This window comes from Podarcis pityusensis, assembly GCF_964106645.2.
Source record: "Podarcis pityusensis genome assembly, chromosome: 1".
NCBI lineage: Eukaryota > Metazoa > Chordata > Lepidosauria > Squamata > Lacertidae > Podarcis > Podarcis pityusensis.
This window is the reverse complement of record NC_138028.1, coordinates 29,222,049-29,245,089: the sequence shown is the minus strand read 5'-3', so window position 1 is coordinate 29,245,089 and position 23,041 is coordinate 29,222,049. Positions and strand designations below refer to the sequence as shown.

Here is a 23,041-nt window from a genome sequence, read left to right as displayed (position 1 = left end):
GTTCAGAAATCTAAATCCAGGGAGGCAAGAGTGTATCAAGGTTCAAAAATACCTTGTGATTTGTTATCTCTCCTTGACCTCGTTCTGCACGTGGTTCATGATGACCTGGTAGATTAGTGGAGATAATTTTTCTGGCTGTTTAATTTACCTAAATTTGTTAAATACATATGAAATGCTACTTCTCTGGGCAGTATTTGCCACAAGCAGGCCACATAGATGGAAACTGAAGATGGCACAATGCACTCCCCTGGTTAAGAGGGCAACTGTTTTTCTCTCGAGGGCCATATTCACCCAGGAATAATCTGTTTGGGGCCACATGCCACTGGTGCTTGGGGCCAGACATCCTGCCCAAGGTGGGTGGGATCACTTATTTATCTCCATGTCCTCCCTCCCTCCCTCCCTCCCTCCCTCAGTCTTCCTCCCCAGCCAGGGGAGGGGCAGGTCATTCTTGCTGGAGGTCTGAACTATTCACTTGCAGAGGTCTTTTGATATCAGGTGGAGGTCTGCATGTGGCCCACTCCTGCTTTAAGGCATTCTGCTCCCCCTCTAGACATAATTAAAATAGGGCTGCACTTCACCTCCTCCCCACTTAATTTGCACTTGGCCACAGATGTGTTGCCAAAAATAGAGGAAACACAACAACAAAAATGAGGACACAGATTTGCATATGCTAATTTTATTTGTTTAGATGCAGATTTGGAAATAGTTACTATAATTTAAATAGAAGTACATCTCACCAGAGTGAGGAAGACCGACCAATTGACCTGTGTGCTCTGCTCAGTCTGCTGTCCGGATCCCTAATGGTGGATGGGCAACTTCAATCTTCCTCTGTCCCTTTAAACCAGACTTGTATGGAATGGCCCTTCAGTCAGAGAGAATGCCTTGAAGTGGAAGACTGACAGCCCTCCAGAGAGTAGGCTGTCCTCTGTAAAGTAAGACACATACTCACCCTAAGTTTATTGCTTCTAGACACTGGGCTGTGTTCAGTTGTGTCCCTCGCACTGATGCAATCCATCAGAGCCTTCCATTAGCCAAATTGGGAAAGAAGCAATATTTGACCAACCCCTCCTCCCCTGTAGTCCCTGTGTCACCTCCCAAGGTGTTTGGCAGTTTTCTTCAACTCCCTGGATCAGACTTCAGGTGTGTGTGTGTGTGAGAGAGAGAGAGAGGGGGGGGGGGAGCAGGGATTGCTTGCAGCAGTGGGGAGGGAGAATCAGCAAAAAATGTGTATGTTCTGTTAAAAGGGCTTCCTGTTAGTATGAGACCTGTTCAAGTTCTTGTTCAGGCTTTAAAGCTGGTTGACATGGGTGGAGTTGGAGAAGGCCTCGTTTTTCCCACTGAGTAGTTCTGAAAGACAAGCACTTTACACATGGGGGTAAATATACCAAAGAAATGGGACAACCTTCCCCTTTCATTTTATTCAGGAGAGATTTATTCAGTTAGCATACCACATTCTGGGATTGAGTAATGATAGGGTTTGGTGAAGCACAGAGCGTATGAATCTTGCTTGTCTTGAACTTTGCATTCATGTTCTTCCTTTATACCTAACTGGAGATGTAATCCTCTTATTCTATTCCCTGCATTTCTTTCCCTGTTAATGTCTTCTGCAATGGTAGCCAATGTAATGATCTCCAGATGTTGTGGACTACAGTGCCCACCATCAATGACAGTAAGCCATCCTCACTGGAAGTTGTAGTCCACACATCTGGGTGGTACCACCTTGGCTATGTCTGGTCTGCTGGGTATTTTTTTTAAAATGTGCATCGTGGAAGAAAGTTTGAGCACTGCAGTGGACATGGCTGACAACTGGTAATGGAGTTGCAGGATGGGAAGGAGACATTGGTACAATTGGGCATGGATCTCCATTCATATCCTGGGTGAGCTTCCTCAGATTCTGTGACCAAGGAACTTTCCCAAAGAATTGTGTCTGGTGCCTACATTTCAGTTTTTCCTGTATCAGGTTATGGCATTTCTATTTTTTCAAAATAAAAAAAAAATCCTTCCAGCAGCACCTTAGACACCAACTAAGTTTGTTATTGGTATGAGCTTTCGTGTGCATGCACACTTCTTCAGATACTTCAGATTCTTCAGATATTTTCTCAGGCATTTTAATTTCTGTGATGTCTTGGCCTGGTATATAGTTTTAGCTGTGCCTAATGTTATTGTCAATATGATGGCTTTATTGTGTATTTTATTGTATATTTTATAATCATGTAGTCTTTTTTATGATGTTAGTGAACCTGGAATCTATTGGGTGGAGGGTGGTATACAAATATTTCAAGTGAATAAAATAAATAGCTCCCACTGAATTGATAAGCCTGTGTCTCAGCTGTACTGCTTTAGGCTGCAAGTGGAGGCTCGCTTTGGATGCATGAGGAATTCAGTTTTTGACAATTCCTATAAGGGACACGGGTGGCGCTGTGGTCGAAACCTCTGAGACTACGGCTTGCCGATCGGAAGGTCAGTGGTTCAAATCCCGCGACGGGGTTAGCTCCCGTTGCTTGGTCCCAGCTCCTGCCCACCTAGCAGTTTGAAAGCTCGTCAAAGTGCAAGTAGATAAATAGGTACTGCTCTGGCAGGAAGGTAAACAGTATTTCTGTGTGCTGCTCTCGTTCGCCAGAAATGGCTTAGTCATGCTGGCCGCATGACCCAGAAGCTGTCTGCAAACAAATGCCGGTTCCCTCGGCCTATAGAGCGAGATGAGCGCCGCAACCCCAGAGTCGTCCGCGACTGGACCGAACGGTCAGGGGTACCTGTACCTTTACCTAGAAGGCATTGCCTGGTCCACACCTCTCAGGTTAAGGTGTGGATTGGAATTCAGCTATTCACAAGTTTTTGCGTTTATACAAATGCAAAGCAGGCAATTTAACTTTACCAGAGTACTGATTTAAACAAGTATATTTTGAGAGAATGTACACATTAAAATACATATTTAAATATGTACACTGAAGGATGATGTTGTTATTAAATTGCAGATTAATGTGGGAAGGCAGTGAATTTTGTAAAAGATGTACAAGTATCACAGACCAGAAATAGCCAGATACATGCCCTTAACTGTGGTTGGGGACTCGCCTGTTTGAATGCTTCCCAGAAACAACAGATTGGGTGAGCTGTCATGTGCTGTCTGAAGGGCTACATTTTAGATGCAGATTCGGCACCTCTGAGAGAGCGAGGACATAAGAAGTTCCAGAACATGACACCTGACATGATGGTTTGCCAGAATTGCTGCTTCTTGATCATGCTCAAAAGACAGGACTCTCCCTTCCTGGGAAAGTTGGATGGTTGCTGACAATGGATGTCTTTCACTGTATGACTGAGTACCTTGTTTTGTCCAGTTCTAGTCACCGAATCCGGCAAATGCAATCTCCCTGCAAAAGAAGCAACTAGTAACTTTCTTTAAGTAGATCTGTTCTGGTCAGTGTGTTAACTGCACTCTCCTAAGTGCTGTGTGCCTGGGAAACCTTGCCATGGCATCTATTACTTATTTATTTCATTTATATCCCACCTTTTTATCCAAGGAGCTCAAAGTGATGTACGTGGTTCTCCCCCTCGTCGTTTAATCCCAACAACAACCCGGTGAGGCAGTGAGAGGCAGTGACTGGCCCAAGGTCTCCCAGTGAGCTTCATTGCTGAGTAGGGATTTGAAGACTGCTCTCTCAGGTCCTAGTCAAACATTCTGACCACTATACCATGTTGGATCATACCATCAAGTTGGATGTGAACTTGAATATACCAGGGTGGCACTGTGGGTTAAACCACAGAGCCTAGGACTTGCCAATCAGAAGGTCGACGGTTCGAATCCCTGCGACAGGGTGAGCTCCGGTTGCTCGGTCCCTGCTCCTGCCAACCTAGCAGTTCGAAAGCACCTCAAAGTGCAAGGAGGTAAATAGGTACCGCTCTGGTGGGAAGGTAAAGGGCGTTTCCGTTCGCTGCTCTGGTTCGCCAGAAGCGGCTTAGTCATGCTGGACACATGACCCGAAAGCTGTACGCCTGCTCCCTTGGCCAGTAAAGTGAGATGAGCGCCGCAATCCCAGAGTCGGCCACTACTGGACCTAATGGTCAGGGGTCCCTTTACCTTTACCTTTATGATTCAGATTATTGTGCTCCAAAAACAGAAAAGAAGTGTGCTGTAATAAAATGCCTGCTTTTGAGGGATCCAGGGATGTGCAGTCATTTCAAGGCCTAGCACATCAGAACAGTGCAAGCCAAGATTTATACATTGTGGAATATGGTATTATTGATTGTACATACATTAGCCAATACTACCTAGAGTCTATGCACACTGTAACTGAAGGCTTATCCACATGCCTGCTTCTGCCGTGCCTAGAAAGCATGGCTTCAAGCGGTTTTCCACTTGACCCACACTTTCTAGGCGTGAGAGTGAGTGGTTTCTCCCTTGCCCCCTTGTTGGTTTTAAAAGTAGCGATGCCATTGAAATACCGGAACCATCTGGTTTGTAAGGCTTGCTTCCATTGCAAAGTGAGCTTGATTTCTCCCCAAATCTCTTATGCTGCTTGGATTATTACTGGAACCAGTGTTGCCTCTCCAGCATCTAGAATAATGCCATAGCAGCATTCTAAGAGTCAGGGAGCATGAGAGACATGAAATGTATCCTTGGCTTGGAGATGGGCGCACTGAAAAGTACATGACCCATGGCCTTTTTTTTACACCTGTAAGGAACGCTCACATGTCTGTTGCCACCAGATTCTTTGGTGTTTTATGGTCAGCAGTTAACTCCTCTCAGATGAAGCTGGAAATGGAGTTTCTGGATCCTGAAATGGACACCTGCCAGTGCTTTTTTAGTGTTTGGTACCAAAAACTTGTGATGAAACTTTTTACATCCCTATACTAAGGCCAAAACTTCCTTTTCCATCTGTGCATACTGGCACTCTTTTTCTGCAAGGGATCAAAATCATGTGCCACTCGTTTCCAAGAATCATTGTATTCTTGTTCCAGTTCCCTCCTTTGTTGCATCAGTTGACAATTTAGATTTTCTTTTATTATCAAAATATTTTAGAACAGAAGTTGTTTGGGTTAATTGCATTGGCTTTTCAAAGTTCTTTTACAAATTTTCATTCGGTGTCCGCTATTCGTTATTTTTCAGCGTGGCTTGTAAACTGACTCTTGCCAAGCTTGATATTAATTTTTCCAGAAGATTCACTATCCCTAAAAAGTTTTCTTCATAATTCCTCCTCTTTTCATGATAGATATACTATTTATATATTATCTGTTTCAAATATTTACATACCATCGAATTGCAAAAGGTTCTCTGCACAGTAAAGGTTAAATCCATAAAGTGTACAAACAAAGCATTGATTGATTGATTGATTGACTGACTAACTAACTGACTTTATATACCACCCTATACCTGCAGGTCTCAGAATAACATCAAAATATGAAACCACAAAATACATAATCAAAATAAAAACAACAACCCAATAACCCCTCCCCCCAAAAATCCACATTTTAAAAGGGCATAGGATGTCAATAAAATCAACCATAACAAATCAAGCATAACATCTTATAAAATCAAAACAGCAGAATGAAACCAAAGTATCACCAGAAACAGGAAATAACATTTACCCTTTCAACTAAATATCTAGTTTTTTGAACTTTAAACTTGCCTTTCTGCTTAAGTCAGCTTTGCACTTGCAGCTGTAGCCCATTCTAGTGCTGGATATATTCCCCCATCTTTTGATGTGCATTTATCTATTTTTTACCTAAATGAATGTATCAGCAATACATTTGTATTTTCCATGCCTTCAACTATTTAGTGTGGGTAAAGGCTGGGGATCAGTGGTAGAGCATCAACTTTACCTGCAGGTGGTCCTGGCTTTCAATACCTGGCATCTGCAGGTAGGGCTGGGGAAGTCCCCTACCTGAAAGTTTCCGGACAGTCCTGAGAGAGGTATACCAGTGGTGTTCCACCAGCATAAGGCAGCTTCTGTGTCCCTATACTATCTCATAAAAGAGACAAATGAACTGAGCTGAACCCCAAAGGCAGCTTGCAAGGTTTTTGTTTTTTTTAAAATAAAGATATTAAAAGTGCATACAAGTGATTTCTGTCTATCATGTGGAAGTTAACAAAATCTATATTGTTGATAAATATTGGGTTCCAACAGCATCAACAAATTACTTCCCTGCCTCATGTTCAGCTCCAACAGATAGTTAACTTTCCCTTTTAATATATTTGCTGAATTCCTTTGGATCTAGACGAAATCCTAAGAGTCCCTCCCCCCCCCCTTATGTGAATACCTATACTTTTGAAAATTATTTTCAAAGATACCAAATGGTCAAGTTCTTCATTTAAAGTCTAGCTGAATCATTTTAAATGATGAATAATTGACTGATTTTTGGAGAGCCAGTGGACCATTTGTCCATGCCCTCGGAAATATCTTGATTTTGTTGTTTGGTACAGGTGCACTGTGACCTTTCTGCTGCACATTCTTATCTTCCTTCGCATCATAACCTGCTGCCTACTTGTGAATTTTGCAACTTTAGATGAATCTCTTCCAAGATAACGGCATCTCTGCCCAGGAGCTTCAGTTCTTTAGGGGCCTTCAGGTGCAAATTAACTAAGATTGTGCAAAAGAGCACAGTTTAACGATTCATTGATTCTAGAGTTTGACAGGGGCTAGTCAGAGGAGAAGGGAATTCATCTGTTTTATCCATTGCTATCAGAGATTGTAGCAGTGAGTCATTGCAATCACCTTAGGCTACATGGAGAAAGGCACAGATTTTTGATAGAAAACTGGCTCTTTGTATCACCTGCTAGCAGAGAATTCCTCAGATAATTTGCAGCACCAGTCATCTCCACCCACTTATGATCCTGGGATACTAGGAAAGAGCAGGGGGATGAGTTCATTTCTTCCACTGAATATACATGAACCATAACTTTCTAAGGCAATGGATCCATTGCCTTTGGTTACCCCCGTCACTTTAATAGATTAGAGGTCACCCCCTTCTCTCAGACTCATCTTGCAGAAGAGATCCAAATGCTAGCAACATACCCTCCATTATGTTGAGTCCCTGGCCATGCTCCTGCATGAGTCACATGACTCGTGTGAGATCATGGTACCCTAAAGATGTTATTTTGGGTGGGTGGGGGTGGGGGGCTGTGCTCTCATGTGGAAAAATAGGATGTCCCGGCACTTGTGGGGTATGTAGCAATTGCTGTGAGCCCTTCTGCAAATGTAAGGTGTCACCTTGTGCATCTGCCTAAATAAGAACATAAGAAGCCTGCAGGATCAGGTCAATAGCTCATGTAGTCCAGCATGCAGTTCTCACAGTGACCACCTGTGGAAAACCATCAAGCTCAATCCACAAATCTTCATTGGCTGAGAAGCAAAATGGTGATCAATTCACTCTTAACACAGGAGGTTACACGGCTCAACTTTTAAGCCAGTTATTTACTGCTGAGGGGTGGGCAATGTAACAACCCTCTTTTGGGCAAGGTTTTTGTTTCCTTACAATTTCTCTGGGCATTCTATAGCAGGATCTTTAATTTGTGCTGCAAGGCCTGATATTTCCATTTTATTTTGGGCTGAAGATGAGAGTGCTTTTAGGCATGCCACCTTTTTATTGCCCCCATCACCCCCAGAGAAACTCAACCTGTGACTTCCTTGGAGAAGAGAGACTTTTTTTTAAAAAAATGCTAGTTCAACAGCAATTGAGTTATGTCATCACTGCAAGTTCTAAGGGCCTTTGAATTGCAGGAGCATATTTCTGGTGAATGTACAATTTATTATATTTCTATTCCCATCTCATCAATAATTCCAGGCCTGGGCCTTCTCTCACCTCTCCTGGTTATCTTCTTCTGCACAAATCACAAGCTGGTTTTAGTATGACCACTGGGGAGCCAGGAGGAGAATGGTAAACAGAGGATGTTCCACTGTAACTTTGCAAGACCCAAGAGGGAATAAAGGTTTCTCAGTGCCTCCAGTTTTTCGCCGCTTCTATCCATCAGAACCAAGCTGTTAGCAATTAAAAGGAATTATCTTCCCCCTGGTTTTGATTTGATTGCATTTGCGTTTATAGCAGTTTAGCTAACAAGCTGCAGGCAGACTGCTGCAGGAAGTATCTTACGCTGGGCAGTGAATGTTCACATCGTTTTTTGCTTTCAGGTTCTATTGTCACACTGATTTTAATTTTTGTTTTCATTTGGCTTGTTTTAAGTGTTGGTTAAGGTGCAGTGTGGGAGCGTTACATCTTCCAGTTTGGACCTAGTTTACCGTCCACAGTGATATATCTCTGTCTCTATGTCTCACAGCGATCCCACTCTAGCAGTTGTGCTCTAGGAATAGTGAAAGAACTTAGCCTCAACTCTGGCCTAGCCTTCTGAGAATGGCAGACAAAATGCAGATAAACCACCACTGAGCTCTTGGAAATGTTAGGATAAGAGTGTCTACCCCAGCTGTTTTTAGTGTGATGTCTATACAGTGAACAGCTTGTGTCATCTGCTCCTCATCTCATGCCAAGAACCAGCCGGTGTAAGATTGTTCTGTGTGGTAATCCAGTATTAGGATTTGAAAAGCTGGTAAATTACAGATCCTATTTTCTGCTCCTCCTCGAACCTGCCAGATATTGCACTTGTTCTGTCTTAGATCATCCAAATTTTAGCCTAGCTCAGGCCCCGCTTCACTAGACCCTAGCTCTGCTGCACTTGTCTTAGAATGGGAAGGGTTGTAGCTCTGACTTGGTCCTGCATTTGATTCCTGATATCACATTCCTTAGACCAGGCATAGGCAAACTTGGCCCTCCAAATGTTTTGGGACTACAACTCCCATCAACCCTAGCTAACAGGACCAGTGGTCAGGGATGATGGGAGTTGTAGTCCTAAAACATATGGCGGGCCGAATTTGCCTATGCCTACCTTAGACCTTGGAGAACTGCTGTCAGTTAGAGTAGACAACACTGTGGTACTAGGATGAGAAGTTGTATATTCTGGAAGTGTATACTCGACCAGACTAAGCCTCCTAGAGCAAATTATATATCTGGAGGCTTAGTTTCTCAGAATCAAGTATACATTACTTCTGGTAAATCAGCCACCGTAGTTGCTAGAGGGCTGTGAAAATTTGTGTCCTGGGTTTATTTTAGACTCGTCTACCCAAACCAAAGGGGTACTTTGGTTGCCAGATGTGAATTTTTTCCAGCTCTCCTACTCCACCGATTGGTTTCAACTGGATTTTACCCATCTACCTCTGAATAGCATCACACTGGCATAAGACTTACTGTAGCAGTAGATGCACACAGACACCCTTGTCTACAGTAGACTGAGCTTGGCTAGGGAGCACAAAATGCTTGGTTGACTTCTGTAGTACTAACAACTATCACAGGATTCCCCGACCTTGTGCTCACCAGGTATGGTTGGATTCTAAATGCCATTGGCCCTAGGCAGCATGGCCAATGATCAGGGATGAAGGGAAGCGAGGAGACACTGCTATTTAATATCTAAGGGTTTGTTCATACACCCAGCCCTAGTGTGAAGGTCATACACATCAAGGGTGAGCCTCTGGTTCACATGCCCTCCCATAGTGTGCATATTCCCTCTGATGTTAACCGCATTTATTCATGGAAACTTGGGGCTACTTACATTTGTAGGGCAGGTCCCAGAAAGTATTAATTCTTTGTACAGTGTGGGAGGATCACAAGCTTCGGGCTCACTGCTCCACTGTACCTTAAGTGCAACCTATGCACCAGGGCAGATTCATGCAGGGAACAACAAATGTGATAACTCAAAACATGATGCCCCACTGCATGGAAACTTGATACCATTTTGCAGTGCTTTTGTTTTGGGTAAAAAATGAAGTGCTGTATTTGATGGGAAGGAACCAGAAATAGAATTATGCTAAGTGTGGATCCACTATAGTCTACATTTATTAGAGCTGAAGAGTCTAGTAGTCCTTAAGGAAGACTTTGTATTGTGCATGCAACACAGTGTCCAGGTGCTGGCAAGATAGGTTCTTTTCAGCCAGTAGTGTCTGTGAAACACTAGCATCTTCAGTAGTAGTAAATCACTGAAAATTTTGGATTAATCCTGTGTCCTCTCCAAAGGGAATTTAAAGCAAGAAAATAATAATAATAAAAAACACTTTCAGTGACTGAATTGCTGTCTCTGCAGTGTGCTGTCGTTTTGCTCTGGTCTATCAAATTAAAGATTGAAGCGGGCATAGAAGTTGTATATTTGATGGGATTTACAGGGAGGATGTTTTATGGAGCTTCTAGGAGCTGTTTGGATATCCTACAGTGGAGGTCTGCAAGGCACATGTAGCATGCCTAGCAGTACCTGATTTTCTGTAAGCTTTCTGAGATTATTGGATAGCTCATCACTTTTCACCAGGCCCTGGAAGTTCATAGAAGTGATCTTATGAACATGGTTTTAACATGGCTGGGAACATCATTTGAAGTTCATTTACCGTATTTTTCACCCCATAGGGCGCACCGGCCCATAGGGCGCACCTAGTTTTTTGGGGGGGGAAATAAAGGAATTTCCCCCCCTTTATTCCCCCCCCCAAACCAGGTTGGGGAATCCAAACCAGGTTGGGGAACAGCGGGATAGTGGCGCTGCGCCTCCCTCCTGTCCCCCGAGCTTGTGGGGCTGCCCGATATCTGCACGAAGCCCGGGGCGCGCTGTGCAGCGCGCCCCAGGCTTCGGGATGCAGGCTGCTATCCGCAAGCCTTGGGAGCCCTCCCAGTAGAAATTGGTCAGGCAATCCTCTTAGTGTCTTGAAAGACACTTGGAAGAAGCTGCTCTTTCTTCTAGTGTAACACCTAGTTTTATTTCTGCCAGTTTTTTAATGGCCTGGTTTGGACACATCACTTCAGCCAGATCATGACTAGGTGTGAATTAGTGAGTTTGTGGGCACTTGCAGCCAAAATGGCTCCTACCCTGGTCCTGCTGCTGTTATGTTACCCAGAGCTAAGGCATGGCTTGACTTAGCATTATATCTGAACCTTGCTTGTGATTTGCCCTGCTCCAGTTGAGCTGTAGCCAAAGTTTGCTCTTGGCTTACCACTCGTGATTTGTCTGTGTGATGCAAACTGTGAGTCTGAGCTCAGATGTAATGCTAAGTCAAGCCATGTCTTAGCTCTCAGTGGCATCACAGCAGGGGGGGGGGGGGGAGAAAGCAGCTGTGATATTTGCTGTATCTGCTCAGCATTGCTTGCAAACTGGGCCAGAATGTGACATCTTTTATTCCGCCTGCTGTTAGATTTTTTAAAAAAGTGTTAATTGTTGTATTTCCCCCCTTTTACTGCTTTTTTAAAAATATGGTCAGTTGTAGCTGTACTTTTTATTTATAATATATGGTTTTATTGTGTTGCATGCTGCTCTGAGTATTTTTTGTTGGCTATATATTAGTATTACTATATTAGTGGCTGAATGTGAATACAGTGGTACCTCGGTTTAAGAACAGTCCTGTTTAAGAACGTTTTGGTTTATGAACTCCGCAAAACCGGAAATAGTGTCCTGGTTTGAGAACTTTACCTCGGTCTAACAATGGAATCCGAACGGTGGAAGGGCACCGGTGGCAGGAGGCCTCATTAGGGAAAGCGTGCCTCGGTTTAAGAATGGTTTCAGTTTAAGAATAGACTTCCGGAATGGATTAAGTTTATAAACCGAGGTACCACTGTAAATAGGTTTGTTTTGGCCTGTTACAGGCAAGATGAGTGGAATTAACCCTTTTACTCTTTTCTTCCATTGTCTCTCTAGGGCCTGATTGCCAAGAAGTGAAGAATTAGGGGCTGGATCATCTTCGGTACACAATGAAGATTGACTTTGGTTTTTCTGTCCAAGGCGTCACATGTTTGATGAGTTCACTATCTGCCATGCTTTGCTGCCATCCTCATTGCTTCTAAGAAACCACAGTTTGGAGACAGGCCATTGACTCTCCCTCCACCCTTCACTGAAGACAGCTGGGGTCAGCAACGCAAGGCCACAGCAGGAAACCTCAACCTTTGAAAACAAAACCCACCCGCCTTCTGAATCCCTCGCACCATTTCCTCTCCTTCTAGGATAAAGGCCTCTGGATCCTAAGGGATAGCTGAGATCTTTCCTTGGCGAGGAGAACTTGCCTCTCCAGTCAAGTGTTTCCTCTCTTGTGGAGTTAAACGGCTGTAGTGCCTATTACCAGAGCCATCCTCTCTGGTGTGAGTGGCTTTAATCTTGTTTTTCTCGTAAGGGAGAAAAAAAGAAAGCTTCTTTCAAAAATGGGCTTTACCCTCCGCTCTGCCTCTTTCACCCTGAAGCTGAGCTTGGTGCTGGGCTCCTTGCTCAGCCTCTGTCTTGGACTAGAGTTCATGGGGCTCCCCAGCCAGTGGGCCCGTTACCTCCGCTGGGATGCAAGCACAAGGAGTGACCTCAGCTTCCAGCTGAAAACCAACGTCTCAGCTGGGCTGCTTCTCTACTTTGACGATGGCGGTGTCTGTGACTTCCTCTGTTTGTCCCTGGTGGATGGGCGCATTCAGCTCCGGTTCAGCATGGACTGTGCTGAGGCCACAGTTGTCACGGATAAGCAGGTCAATGACAGCAACCTGCACTTCTTGATGGTTAGCCGCAACCACCTCCGGACTGTTCTTGTGCTGGACGGGGAAGCCAAACCTGGCGAAGTGCGCCCTCAGCGCCAGTACATGAATATTGTCAGCGACCTCTTTGTGGGAGGTGTCCCATCAGACATCCGCCCTGCTGCCTTGACCCTCGACAGTGTCCTGAGTGAGCCACCGTTTAAAGGATTTATCTTGGACCTGAAGTACGGCAATTCAGAACCCCAACTCTTGGGCCACCAAGGGGTCCGCCTGGACATGGAAGGGCTATGTACAGAGAACCCTTGCGAGAATGGTGGAACTTGCTTTCTCCTCGATGGCGAGCCACAGTGCGATTGCTCAGCCACTGGATACATTGGGAAACTCTGTTCTGAAGGTAAGAGATCATTCATTCTTCTCCTGGGTTTTTGTTGTAACCATATAGCAGTCCAGTGGTCATTGGCCTCATTTATTACTGTCTGTTTTAGGATTTCCAAAGACCTAGTGCTCTTCAGAATGACATATGGGACTCCCATTGTTAGACAGCCATATTAAACCAGAAATCAAAATAGTATAGGAACCGCCAGCATTATAACCTGAGTTTGTATTCATTTTATTGCTGCACATTCACAGTTTGGTTATTAAGGATTCTCCTGTGTTCTGTGCTTTTGGCAGAATTGTAGAATTCATTACTCTTACCCACCCCACCATCTGCCTTAAAAAAAAAAAAAGAAATATGGACAAATGGTTAGTTAATGGAAAAAGAAACTCCCCTATACCTCCTCTATTTGAGATATGCCGTAATAGTTGCAGCACTGATCTCCTTTATGTGGCCAAGGGAGAATGGAAAAAGTAAGTATATGGGCATTGGGACAGAGATGGCAAAGCTCGAGTGCTTTGTTGAAATTATCCTATCTCCAGTATTTTGAATGACGCTTAGGTGTGCACGTGCTGATTGATCTGACCAGGCTGAAGGTGATGGAACAGTTCTGGTGGGAGAGATGGATAAAATGCCAAAATATCATTGGCTTTGTTACTTCGAATGCAGTATCGAGGCTCAGTGTTTTGAGATGGGGAAGGACTTTTGGCACACACCAATTCTGCAACCCTGTTTTTGTCCTGTTCAAATCTTTCACTAATATAGAAGCGCTCAGAGGAAGGAAGCACTCACTACCACTATATGCGCCATAACATTTAGCACGAGGAGTTCTGCAACGAGCTCCAAAACATAGGAAACCTGACAATGTATGAAACAAACATCAAGGAAATGATTTAATTGATTGTGCCCTTTTGCCTCTGTTTGTTTTTGGTATTTGAGTTGTTTGATTAGTTTTGGGAAATGGTTCTCTTTCTCTCCACCCACCTCTGACTTCTTCCCTCTTCATGATTTCTGATGAAGGCTCAGCCTTACACTTACTTTGTTACGAGCTGTGACTGTGTATCCTCACTTTGGCGTTGCCGGAGGCTGTGCAAGAAGGAAGGTAAAAGAAGGGGTTCAACACTTCCCTCACCCAGAGACAAATGAAAACACATGCCACAAAAGCTATTCAGGGACCAAGAGGAAATGAAAGCCAAGTGATGAATTTCTCCTTGAGTCGTGCCAGTAAGTTGCTGTCGGGTGAAATAATCCCCATTTCCTTTAGCTGGATGAAGACTCGGATCCAGATGACTTTGGCCGTTTTCTAATAATTTTGCCTGCTCGTTACCTTGCACTGCTTGTTTCAGTGCTGGAAGAAATAATTTCTTTGCTTCTGGTGTGCAGAAATCATATTTCTGATTTCCTTATTATTATTATTATTATTATTATTATTATTATTATTATCATCATCATCATCATCATGATTAATGGCTTCACTTTTCAACAGGGTGGCATCAGCATTAATCCAACCCTCGCTTTGGACCATTAACCAATTTTTACACCATTTGCCAACCTTTGGATTTCCGCCTCCTTTTGCAGATGGTCACTGGCTTTTGCTGGGAGTTGATGAGCCCCGATCAATAGCTCCTGTTTTAATAGCTAAATGCAACGTGTACCTTTTTAAATAATGAGTTCTCTTGACAGAGTTCAGGCCATTACTTGGCTATTGATTGATACCTGTGTCTGCAGATGGCAAAACCACAACAGGCTCATTATTCTGTGGATGGGGGAAAAAGATATATAAATAAATACTTAGCAGAACCCCGCTGATAGTGGAGTTCCATTTACAGTATCCCAGATTCATTAATGTGAACAGCAGTTCCAGTTAGTAAATCTCAGTGCACAGTAAAATCTCCTAAATAAATACTTGGAGAAATTTTGCAAAGTGCATCACATGTACAGGTGACCGGTTCAGTCAGTCAGTCAGAGACCATTTGGAGACTGGTGCAGTCAGTTTTGAAAAACAACAACTTTGGGTCATAACTGTGCATGGTAGTGATCTGTTGAATGTGACATAAAAGCCACTACAGGAGCTATAGTGGATGATAGTGCAAGTTTGGTGCTCATTTCCGAGTTTTTTGCTTCCAGAAATAATTCGTTTGCAAATAATATGGAAATAAGTGCTGAATGTTCACTGTATTCCACTATCTCCCAATATAGTTCTGGAACTGGATAGAATGTGGAAATTAACAGTTAGGGAAATTGGATTTGAACATATGTGTATGATGGTGTGTGTTTGCAAACACAGGTTTATCTTCACTTGACCGTGTTTTATATTTATGCATACATTCCCATGCATATGTAACATGTGTGTTTGTGATGTCTGGTTTGGCCCCCTTTATCCCTGTCAGAATTGGACTATCCCCAAAGGTCACCTCATTCAACCCCAGTGCATTGCATAGTATGATTTTAATTTGGGTAGGCCTGTCACATAAACTGTAACCACAGCAGGCATGGGGGTCTTGTATCTCCTGCCAGTTCAGTTCACAGAAGAGGGGTTTCCAGTTTGCACGGTTTTAAGGAAATGCACTTCCCAAGCCTCACATCTGGCCCTGAGACATTATTTGGGTTTTGCAGGTGGAGCTGAATGGAAATTCTGTTAAGCGCTTGTGTCGAACTCCTCTGGTGGCAGCAGAACCGTGGAGGCAGCATTGCTGCCAGCTTCACAAAGGGACCTCTCAAAAGCCTCTTGCCTCCCACAGGGGCTGTTTCTAAACGCAGCCTGAATAGGGGCCTGATTGCACCTCTTTCCTTGATTACAGAGCAAGATTTCCTGGGGATGCTGCCTCCTGAATGACAGAGAAGCTTGCCGCTCTGTAATTATCACACTTTTAACTGCAGAGTGAACAGATTTCTCAGAACCCTCCCCCCCTTTAAAAAATACAGGTTACTGCAGGGCTTACCTTCCACCTGAGCCTTTGGCTTGGCCGTGGCTTCCTGTTCCAGATGGGTTTGGATGGCAGCTGCTTGCTTCTCTCTTGCAGGCATGCAGTGCCCTGTTGCCACCTCCCCTCAGTTTCACGACACTAATAACCACTTTGGCATTTTTCCAGGAGCCTGATGGCTGCTCTTAATTTGCATACATTTTGTAATCAAAAAACAAATGAACATGACCATAATATTTGCCTCCACTTGCATCTTCCTTGATGAGTGAATATAAATTGCTTGCTGTTAAGAATTCACCACTGGTAAACAGCCACTGCATTTGTCTGCTTCTTGCCCTGTTGTTAGAGGTTGAGGGCAGAGCAATGTCTTCCCCTTCTGGTTGTGATTTGAACAGCTTGGACTTAATTCTCCTGTGGAAAATGGCACTTAAGAATGTTCCTAGTAACCCAGGACTGTACAGTAAATGGAAGCAGGGTGACATAGGCCCTTCAGAGCAATATCAATTATTTTGATCCATGGTGCTGTTTTTGTGTGTGCATCACTTAGGGACGATTCAAACAACCACTTCCTTCTTGTTGTTATTTTAAATGAGATGGTGACATTATTGTCTAAATGGTCCCAGCTCCCAGTTTCGCAGATGGCTGCAAATGAGAAATGGGGAGCTGAGCAAATGAGAAATGGGGAGCTCTGTGACTTCATCAGCCCAATAATTTTCCACCTGGGGTGGCAAAGCATCATCACGGATGTTGGGTGGAGGAAGGCCATAGAACACTTGTATGAACCAGCTCCAATTAAACCCCTTTTATACTTCCATTCATTCTTCCTAGAGCAAATTTATTTTGCACATTTTGAGGCTGTTTTCCAATCATGTCTTAATTTGATGGTGATCCAGATGGTCACCAGAGAAACAAGACAAACTAATTAATGGCTGCAAAGTGCTTCCAGGCTGCACAGTGCACCATAAGCACAGTTTGTTGTCATTAATAATAATAGTAAATATCAGAGAGGAAGGAGATCTGCAGCCTTTCAGTCTGGTCCTGAAAGTTGTTCTAATTTACAGCTGATAATTTATGAGGATATAGCACCCTCTCTTAAAACAAAATAGCGTGCATTTTGTCTTAGGTGCATAGTGTGCAGCAATGGAAGGAGATGAGGGGAGAAATCCCACACTGAGAAGGGAGAGACTACATGGCCAGTAGAACCAGCATGTTCCTGAGAAGTTACTTTGCTGGGTCTTACATGTGTGATAGATTTGGAGAGTGTTTTACCATCCTAGTCTGTTTGCAAAGTTCAGAGCATATTCTATCTTGAACTCTGGACAGGTTTCTCTGTTATATGAGCAATGTTAGGCACTATCATCCATCATACTAGTAAATGATTGTGGACTTCAGATGAACTGTTCTGTGGCATGCTTGCTGTGTGGGCAAGAGATCGTCACTGGTGAAGATGACTCAAAGGGTTGGTATGCATCTCATCCTTGTGATTCTTTGTGTTGGAAAACTCACCTTAGGGCTGAGAAACCGGAGGTGTGATGCAGAGAAGGAAATGCATTCTTCAGATTCATGGCATTCATCTTGCTTCCCACTTACGGTGTGGATCTCAGTGTCTTGGCTGGCAGAAAATGCAGTTGCTAAACTTCTGGGAAGGTAGTTTAAAAATGATATTTCATCAGGGATTCTGGTGAGCAGTGGGAACCTCACAATTTATAGCACTGTAAGTATCTCATAGAAGAGACTGAGGATGAACAATCCCTAAAGGATCCAAGAGAAGACCTACACTTCACCTCTGTTCCAACACTACATTGTCCAGGGAAAAGGTGACTATGCGTCCTGTGATATTACTGATGATCTTTCTTCTGAGTCAGTCCGCCATCTCCCTTTCCGCTCTTGCCTTTTGGTGTTGGCCATCCCTTTGGTCATGACTGATAACCCCGCTGGAGGAAACCAGTAGGGTTTTTTGAGTTCTGCTGCTGTCTGGTGACAGCAACATGGGCTAGAGTGGAATTGCACTGTCCTCCCACAATCCTTCATTGCAGACACATCCACTCCATTCGTAGAAGTGCTTCATGTTTGGGAACTGCCTGAGGCATCAGATTGGGCTATGAATGGGAAGGGAAATATGCTGAGATGGAGGGAGTAGAGGTTTTAATATGGTTTTTAAGGAATAGCAAATGGAGATGTTCTGTGGAGCATTTGAACTGGCTCTGCTTGCCATGTGATTTGATTGTTTAAAAGATCCTAATACAACCTGTTGTGTTTCCCGCTTTATTTTTTTATGTGCATCTTGCTGTAGGCACTTGGAGTACAAACACAGAAGAGCAGTGTATAAATAAATTATTATCAACAGCCCCAGTGAAGACCTGTTTAAGACAACTGTATACCAGCACAATAAAAGCACTTTGTGCAGTAACTTCAAAAAAAAGTCCTCATGAGAATTGATTAGCATTTGCTACAGTAGAACCATGTCAACGACCTTTGTTCTTTGGTTGTGGCTGATAGGAGTTGGAGTCCATTAATACCTTGATGATGCGCAATTGACTACACCTGTTGTAGTTCAACTTACATGATCTTGAGGATGGGAAGGTCAGATGGGCCTCATCTATCAAAGGAGCTGTTGGAGCCATTGCCATGGCAGGGAAGTTTTGCCTGGTGTGTGTGTGTGTATGTGATCAGAATTGCGGTCCTGGAATGCCTACTTACAGAAACTGAGTAGTTGTGTTTGACTCCTGAAGTGCCTGTACTCAATTTATCAAGAAATGCATGCTTATATTTCTTTGCCTCTTCTTTTGAAATATTGATCATAGTTTTCAGGTTATTGTTCAGTGCTTTCAACACTTAAAATTCCCTCAGTTACTTTTTGGCAATTGCACAAGTTCCTATATTCCGCCTCCCCTCTACTTTCTTCTTGGCAACATAATTTCAAACATTTCCTTAGTCTATTTTAGTCCATTATTCTACTTTGTACTGTTATTTATGCCTATTGAATCAGATGAGACATCTTTCCCCTCCTAAACCAGGTTTGTTCGCCTTCATTTTGAGGATTATGTGAGCACCTTTCTTTGCTCTTTTGATTTCAGTCAGTTTTGAAATACAAATCTTACTTTAAGCTAGATTTATTCCCTTTCTGTCCCTGCCCCCTTTCTTAAGTGTAACAATATAACTTTTTTAATACTTGTGTTTTGTGAAATTCTGTCCGTCTCCCTAAAACTGAATGGATCTGGACTTGAAAACACACAATCTAAAGCAACCCTCTCCAACTTGATGCCCTCCAGACTTTTTGGGCTCCCAACTCATAACAGCCTCAGCCAGAATAGTCAATAGTCAGGAGTGATGGGAGTTGTAATCCAAAATATCTGGAAGGCACCAGGCTAATGGGGAAGGCTGGGCTAAGGCTATGAAGATGAAGAAATTCAAAGAGGGTTAAGGTGTGGAGTTGGCACACTGATTGCATTTCTTGGCTATCTATGCCAATTTCTCTGCTCTCCTGCCCTCCTTATCCATTTACTGAGAGAGGCTATGCTTCCTTCTAGGCTAAATTAAAAATTCAGGAACCGAGGGTTTGATGAATGATCAGGTCAACACAGGCAGCATTTGTTTTGCTTCACTTATTCAAACCAACAAATAGCACAAGCCAGGCCTAGCTTAGTCACTCCATTCCATTTTTTTTTTAAAAGGAAAAACTGATCAATAAACCTAAACAAAAAAGATTATATTGATATATGGCTGTCTTCTCAAATCTCACAAAGTGAGCAAGATGCAGTTGGTACACAGATGCAGATGGTACATGCTCTCACCAACCTCTAGTGCCCTCTAGAGATTTTGAACTACAAATCACATCCATCCCAGGCAGCACAACTGTAGCCCAAAATATTTTTTGGGTGGGGAAGATGTAGTGATGGCCACCAACTTCACAGGCTTTAAAAGAGGGTTCAACAAATTCGCTGAGGATATCAATGGCTACTAGCTATGGGTGGCTGTGTCCTGCCTTCAGTATCAGAGGAGATGCACAGCTGAATTACACGTAAGTTAAGAAAATGCTATTGCACTCATGTGCTGCTTGAGGGCTTCCCATAGCATCTGGTTAGCCACTGTGAGAACAAGATGCTGGGCTAGATGTGTCTTTGATCTCGCTCAGCAGGGCTTTTACATTCTAATTTGAAAAGCACCAGGTAGGTGAAGGCACCCCACTTGTCACCCCCCAGGATGACAAGGAAGCATTTGTGAGCACTCTTTGAGTTTGGTCCATCAACCAGCTACAAATCTACCTAACAGTTACCTCATCAAGTCCACATTTTACCAGCTTTTCCACAAGATTATCATGGAGGACTGGTTTTCTAAACCACAGAGCCTAGGGCTTGCTGATCAGAAGGTTGGCGGTTCGAATCCCTATGATGGGGTGAGCTCCTATTGCTGTGTCCCAGCTCCTGCCAACCTAGCAGTTCGAAAGCACGTCAAAGTGCAAAGAGATAAATAGGTACCACTCTGGCGGGAAGGTAAATGGCATTTCCATGCGCTGCTCTGGTTCGCCAGAGCTGGCCACATGACCTGGAAGCTGTAGGCCGGCTCCCTCGGCCAATAAAGCGAGATGAGCGCTGCAACCCCATAGTCGTCCACAACTGGACCTAATGGTCAGGGGTCCCTTTACCTTTAAGCAATTATAGGGCAGTTATGATCATGAAGAATTCACCTTCGGTTGGAGAAATGTATTGAGTGAGCAGACTTTGGGAGGGCTATTCCATATGAGCACTCACCCCAACTTGTTCAATGACTTTTTCAGAGGGTCTTATTCTTAAATGGATCGTGTTCTTAAAACCAGCTGTCATTTGTATTAAGCAGAGGCTGTCACTGTCTGTCATGTCACAAATTAAAAGGACAATTTCCCGTAAAGTAAAATACCTCCCCCCTGCAATGCACACATTTGCCCCACACTGCCTTCAGGGTTGCCTAGAAAAGAACCTTGGTGTCCAGAGAAGTTTCTTAAAGCTAAGCCTTGGTATCCTTGGTTCCAATTCAAAGCAGCTTGCAATGAAAGTGAAGTATGATGATCTGCATGTACCTACACCTGAAAAGTGTTATTTTCTGCTGTTCGAGAATGGCTTGATTTTCCCCCCAAAGTAGCAATTCATTCCACATCTTGGTAATCTTGGACTCTGGACAAATAAATGGATGGGCAATATGGACTGTATATAACAAGCCTTTGAGAGGTCTCTCCCTGTCATTGCACCCAAGATTGCACCCTCATTTTCTGTAATAGCTTAGTAACCAGACCCTGCTGAGGAGAGATGTGTACCTGAGATTTCTGCTTGCCACCATTGTTAAACCTAGTTACATGTATAATGGAGGCTTGTAGGAAATGAAGTCGTTACTCTAAATGGCCCAAGGGAACATAGAGTGACCGGCCAGGAGCTATATAGTTATTGTGAGGTCACAGTCACACACACTGTTTTCTTTAAACAGTCATATTAAAGTGCCTGTTCTTTGTTTGAATGCCAGTCAGCTCAAAACCTGTTGAGAAAACTAAACTCATTGCACAGGGGGAAAGCATTTGCTTGCCTCCCCCTATTTTAGATGTGGTTGAAGTAATGTTGACCTGAAGCTTTCAGCCCTGATTTGTTTTTGTTTTGCATTTTTGGAATGCCAGGCTTGAAGATTTGTGTGTGAGAGAGAGAGATCTTCAAGGGTTGGGTTTATTTCTTTAATTTATTTTTCTTTTTTTGCAAAGGGAGGGGGGGTGCTTACTGTAATAAATACAAGGCAGCAGAGGTTAGCATTAGTCTTCCTTTTAATAGTTAGACACTGTTCTTAACTGATAATGGCCCATATTGTTTCTAGGCAAATTCTTGGTTTTAAAAAAAGGAAATATGGCGGCTCGCAGTGGCCAGATTTTTGTAATAGTTAAAAGGAAGACTGATGCAACCTTTGTGGGAAATTGCAGCCAAATATAACTAGCAAGCTTAGGGCTAGTTAATGCATGAATGGGTTAAAACCACAGAATGTTATTGCTAGACTCAGTTAGGTCGTGCCCCCTCACCTTTGGTGAATGAGGAAGTGAAGTTTCTTTGTTCACTCTCTTTCATCTTGTCACGATGACCAGGAAACATGTCTGGGTTGGTACTGCTTCAAGTCCAGACCACATGCACAGAAATACGTTTCTGTGTTTTTTAGCCCAATAATTTTGTACCTGTGTTCTTCTTGCTGCTGCATGAATAACACACGAATCTGACCTTTGATAGTTGTAAGTAAAGCATTTAAATTTACTAACGGTGTGGTCTATACATTGTGAGAGGGGTAGAAATGGGGAAGCATTGTTAGCAGACTAAATAGGATATTAAAAGGGTCTAGCAGCCTGTATGCCTAAGGCTTCACTGTCGCTGAACTTTTAAGCCCTGCTGGAGCTCTCTTACTGGAGAGTGTGTTTATCTCTGTGCTTTGAATCTAGGGATCCAGCCAAGTCCATGTAATTACCCTATATGGGTTATCTACATATATTTTCTTCCCCCAACAAACTTCTGGTATGCCATATCTAGTATGGCAAGGTCCTCTTTAAACAAATGAAGTAAGAAATGTATCCAACTTCCCCATGTATCCAGCTTCCCCAAAGTTGCAGACAGTGCCTCCCTGGCATTTGCAGGAAATGACCATGAAAAATGTGCTATTGCTCAACCTTAATATGAAGTAATGGCTACATGTAGAGTTCTTTGTGCATATATGATCTTTGCTCCCCATTTTTTAGAACTAAGGATCGAACATAAGAATATAAGATAAGAGTACATGCATGCATATACATTATATAGAATCAGAGATGGAAGGGACCCTAAGGATTATCTAGTCCAACCCCCTGCAATGCAGCAATATGCAGCTATCTCATACAGGGATCAAACCTGAAACCTCGGCATTATCAGCACCACACTCTAACCAGCTGAGCTATCCAGGTGTTGCATTATATAGAATGCATGGTGACAGGAGTGGGAAGTTTATGATCCTGAAACCCCACTATATTTTGAGTTAACTCAGCTTTGTGTAGCTATGTCTCCAGAGTCTGCTGCTTAAAATGGTTGAGAACTATTCTTTTGGTCTCTAGGGCTAGATTAATGGCAGATGTCACACGGACCTGTAACTTGCTTCTGTTGTGCTAATGCTGGTCAACAAACTTGTTATCTTGCTCTCCAAGTTTTTAACAGCTTAGCTGAGGCCATACCATGAGAAGTCCATATATATC

General features: G+C 43.3%; 1 protein-coding gene across 24 annotated transcripts in view; it reads left to right on the top strand.

Moving 5' to 3' along the window:
• NRXN3 (neurexin 3) overlaps positions 1 to 23,041 on the top strand; it is a 1,227,884-nt gene that overhangs the window by 55,593 nt on the left and 1,149,250 nt on the right. For all 24 annotated transcript variants that reach the window (XM_080973879.1, XM_080973871.1, XM_080973878.1 and 21 more), the window contains exon 2: positions 11,711 to 12,916. In XM_080973879.1, the coding sequence (XP_080830005.1) occupies positions 12,208 to 12,916 (709 nt within the window). In that variant the 5' untranslated portion in view covers positions 11,711 to 12,207. The remainder of the gene's footprint in view (positions 1 to 11,710; positions 12,917 to 23,041) is intronic.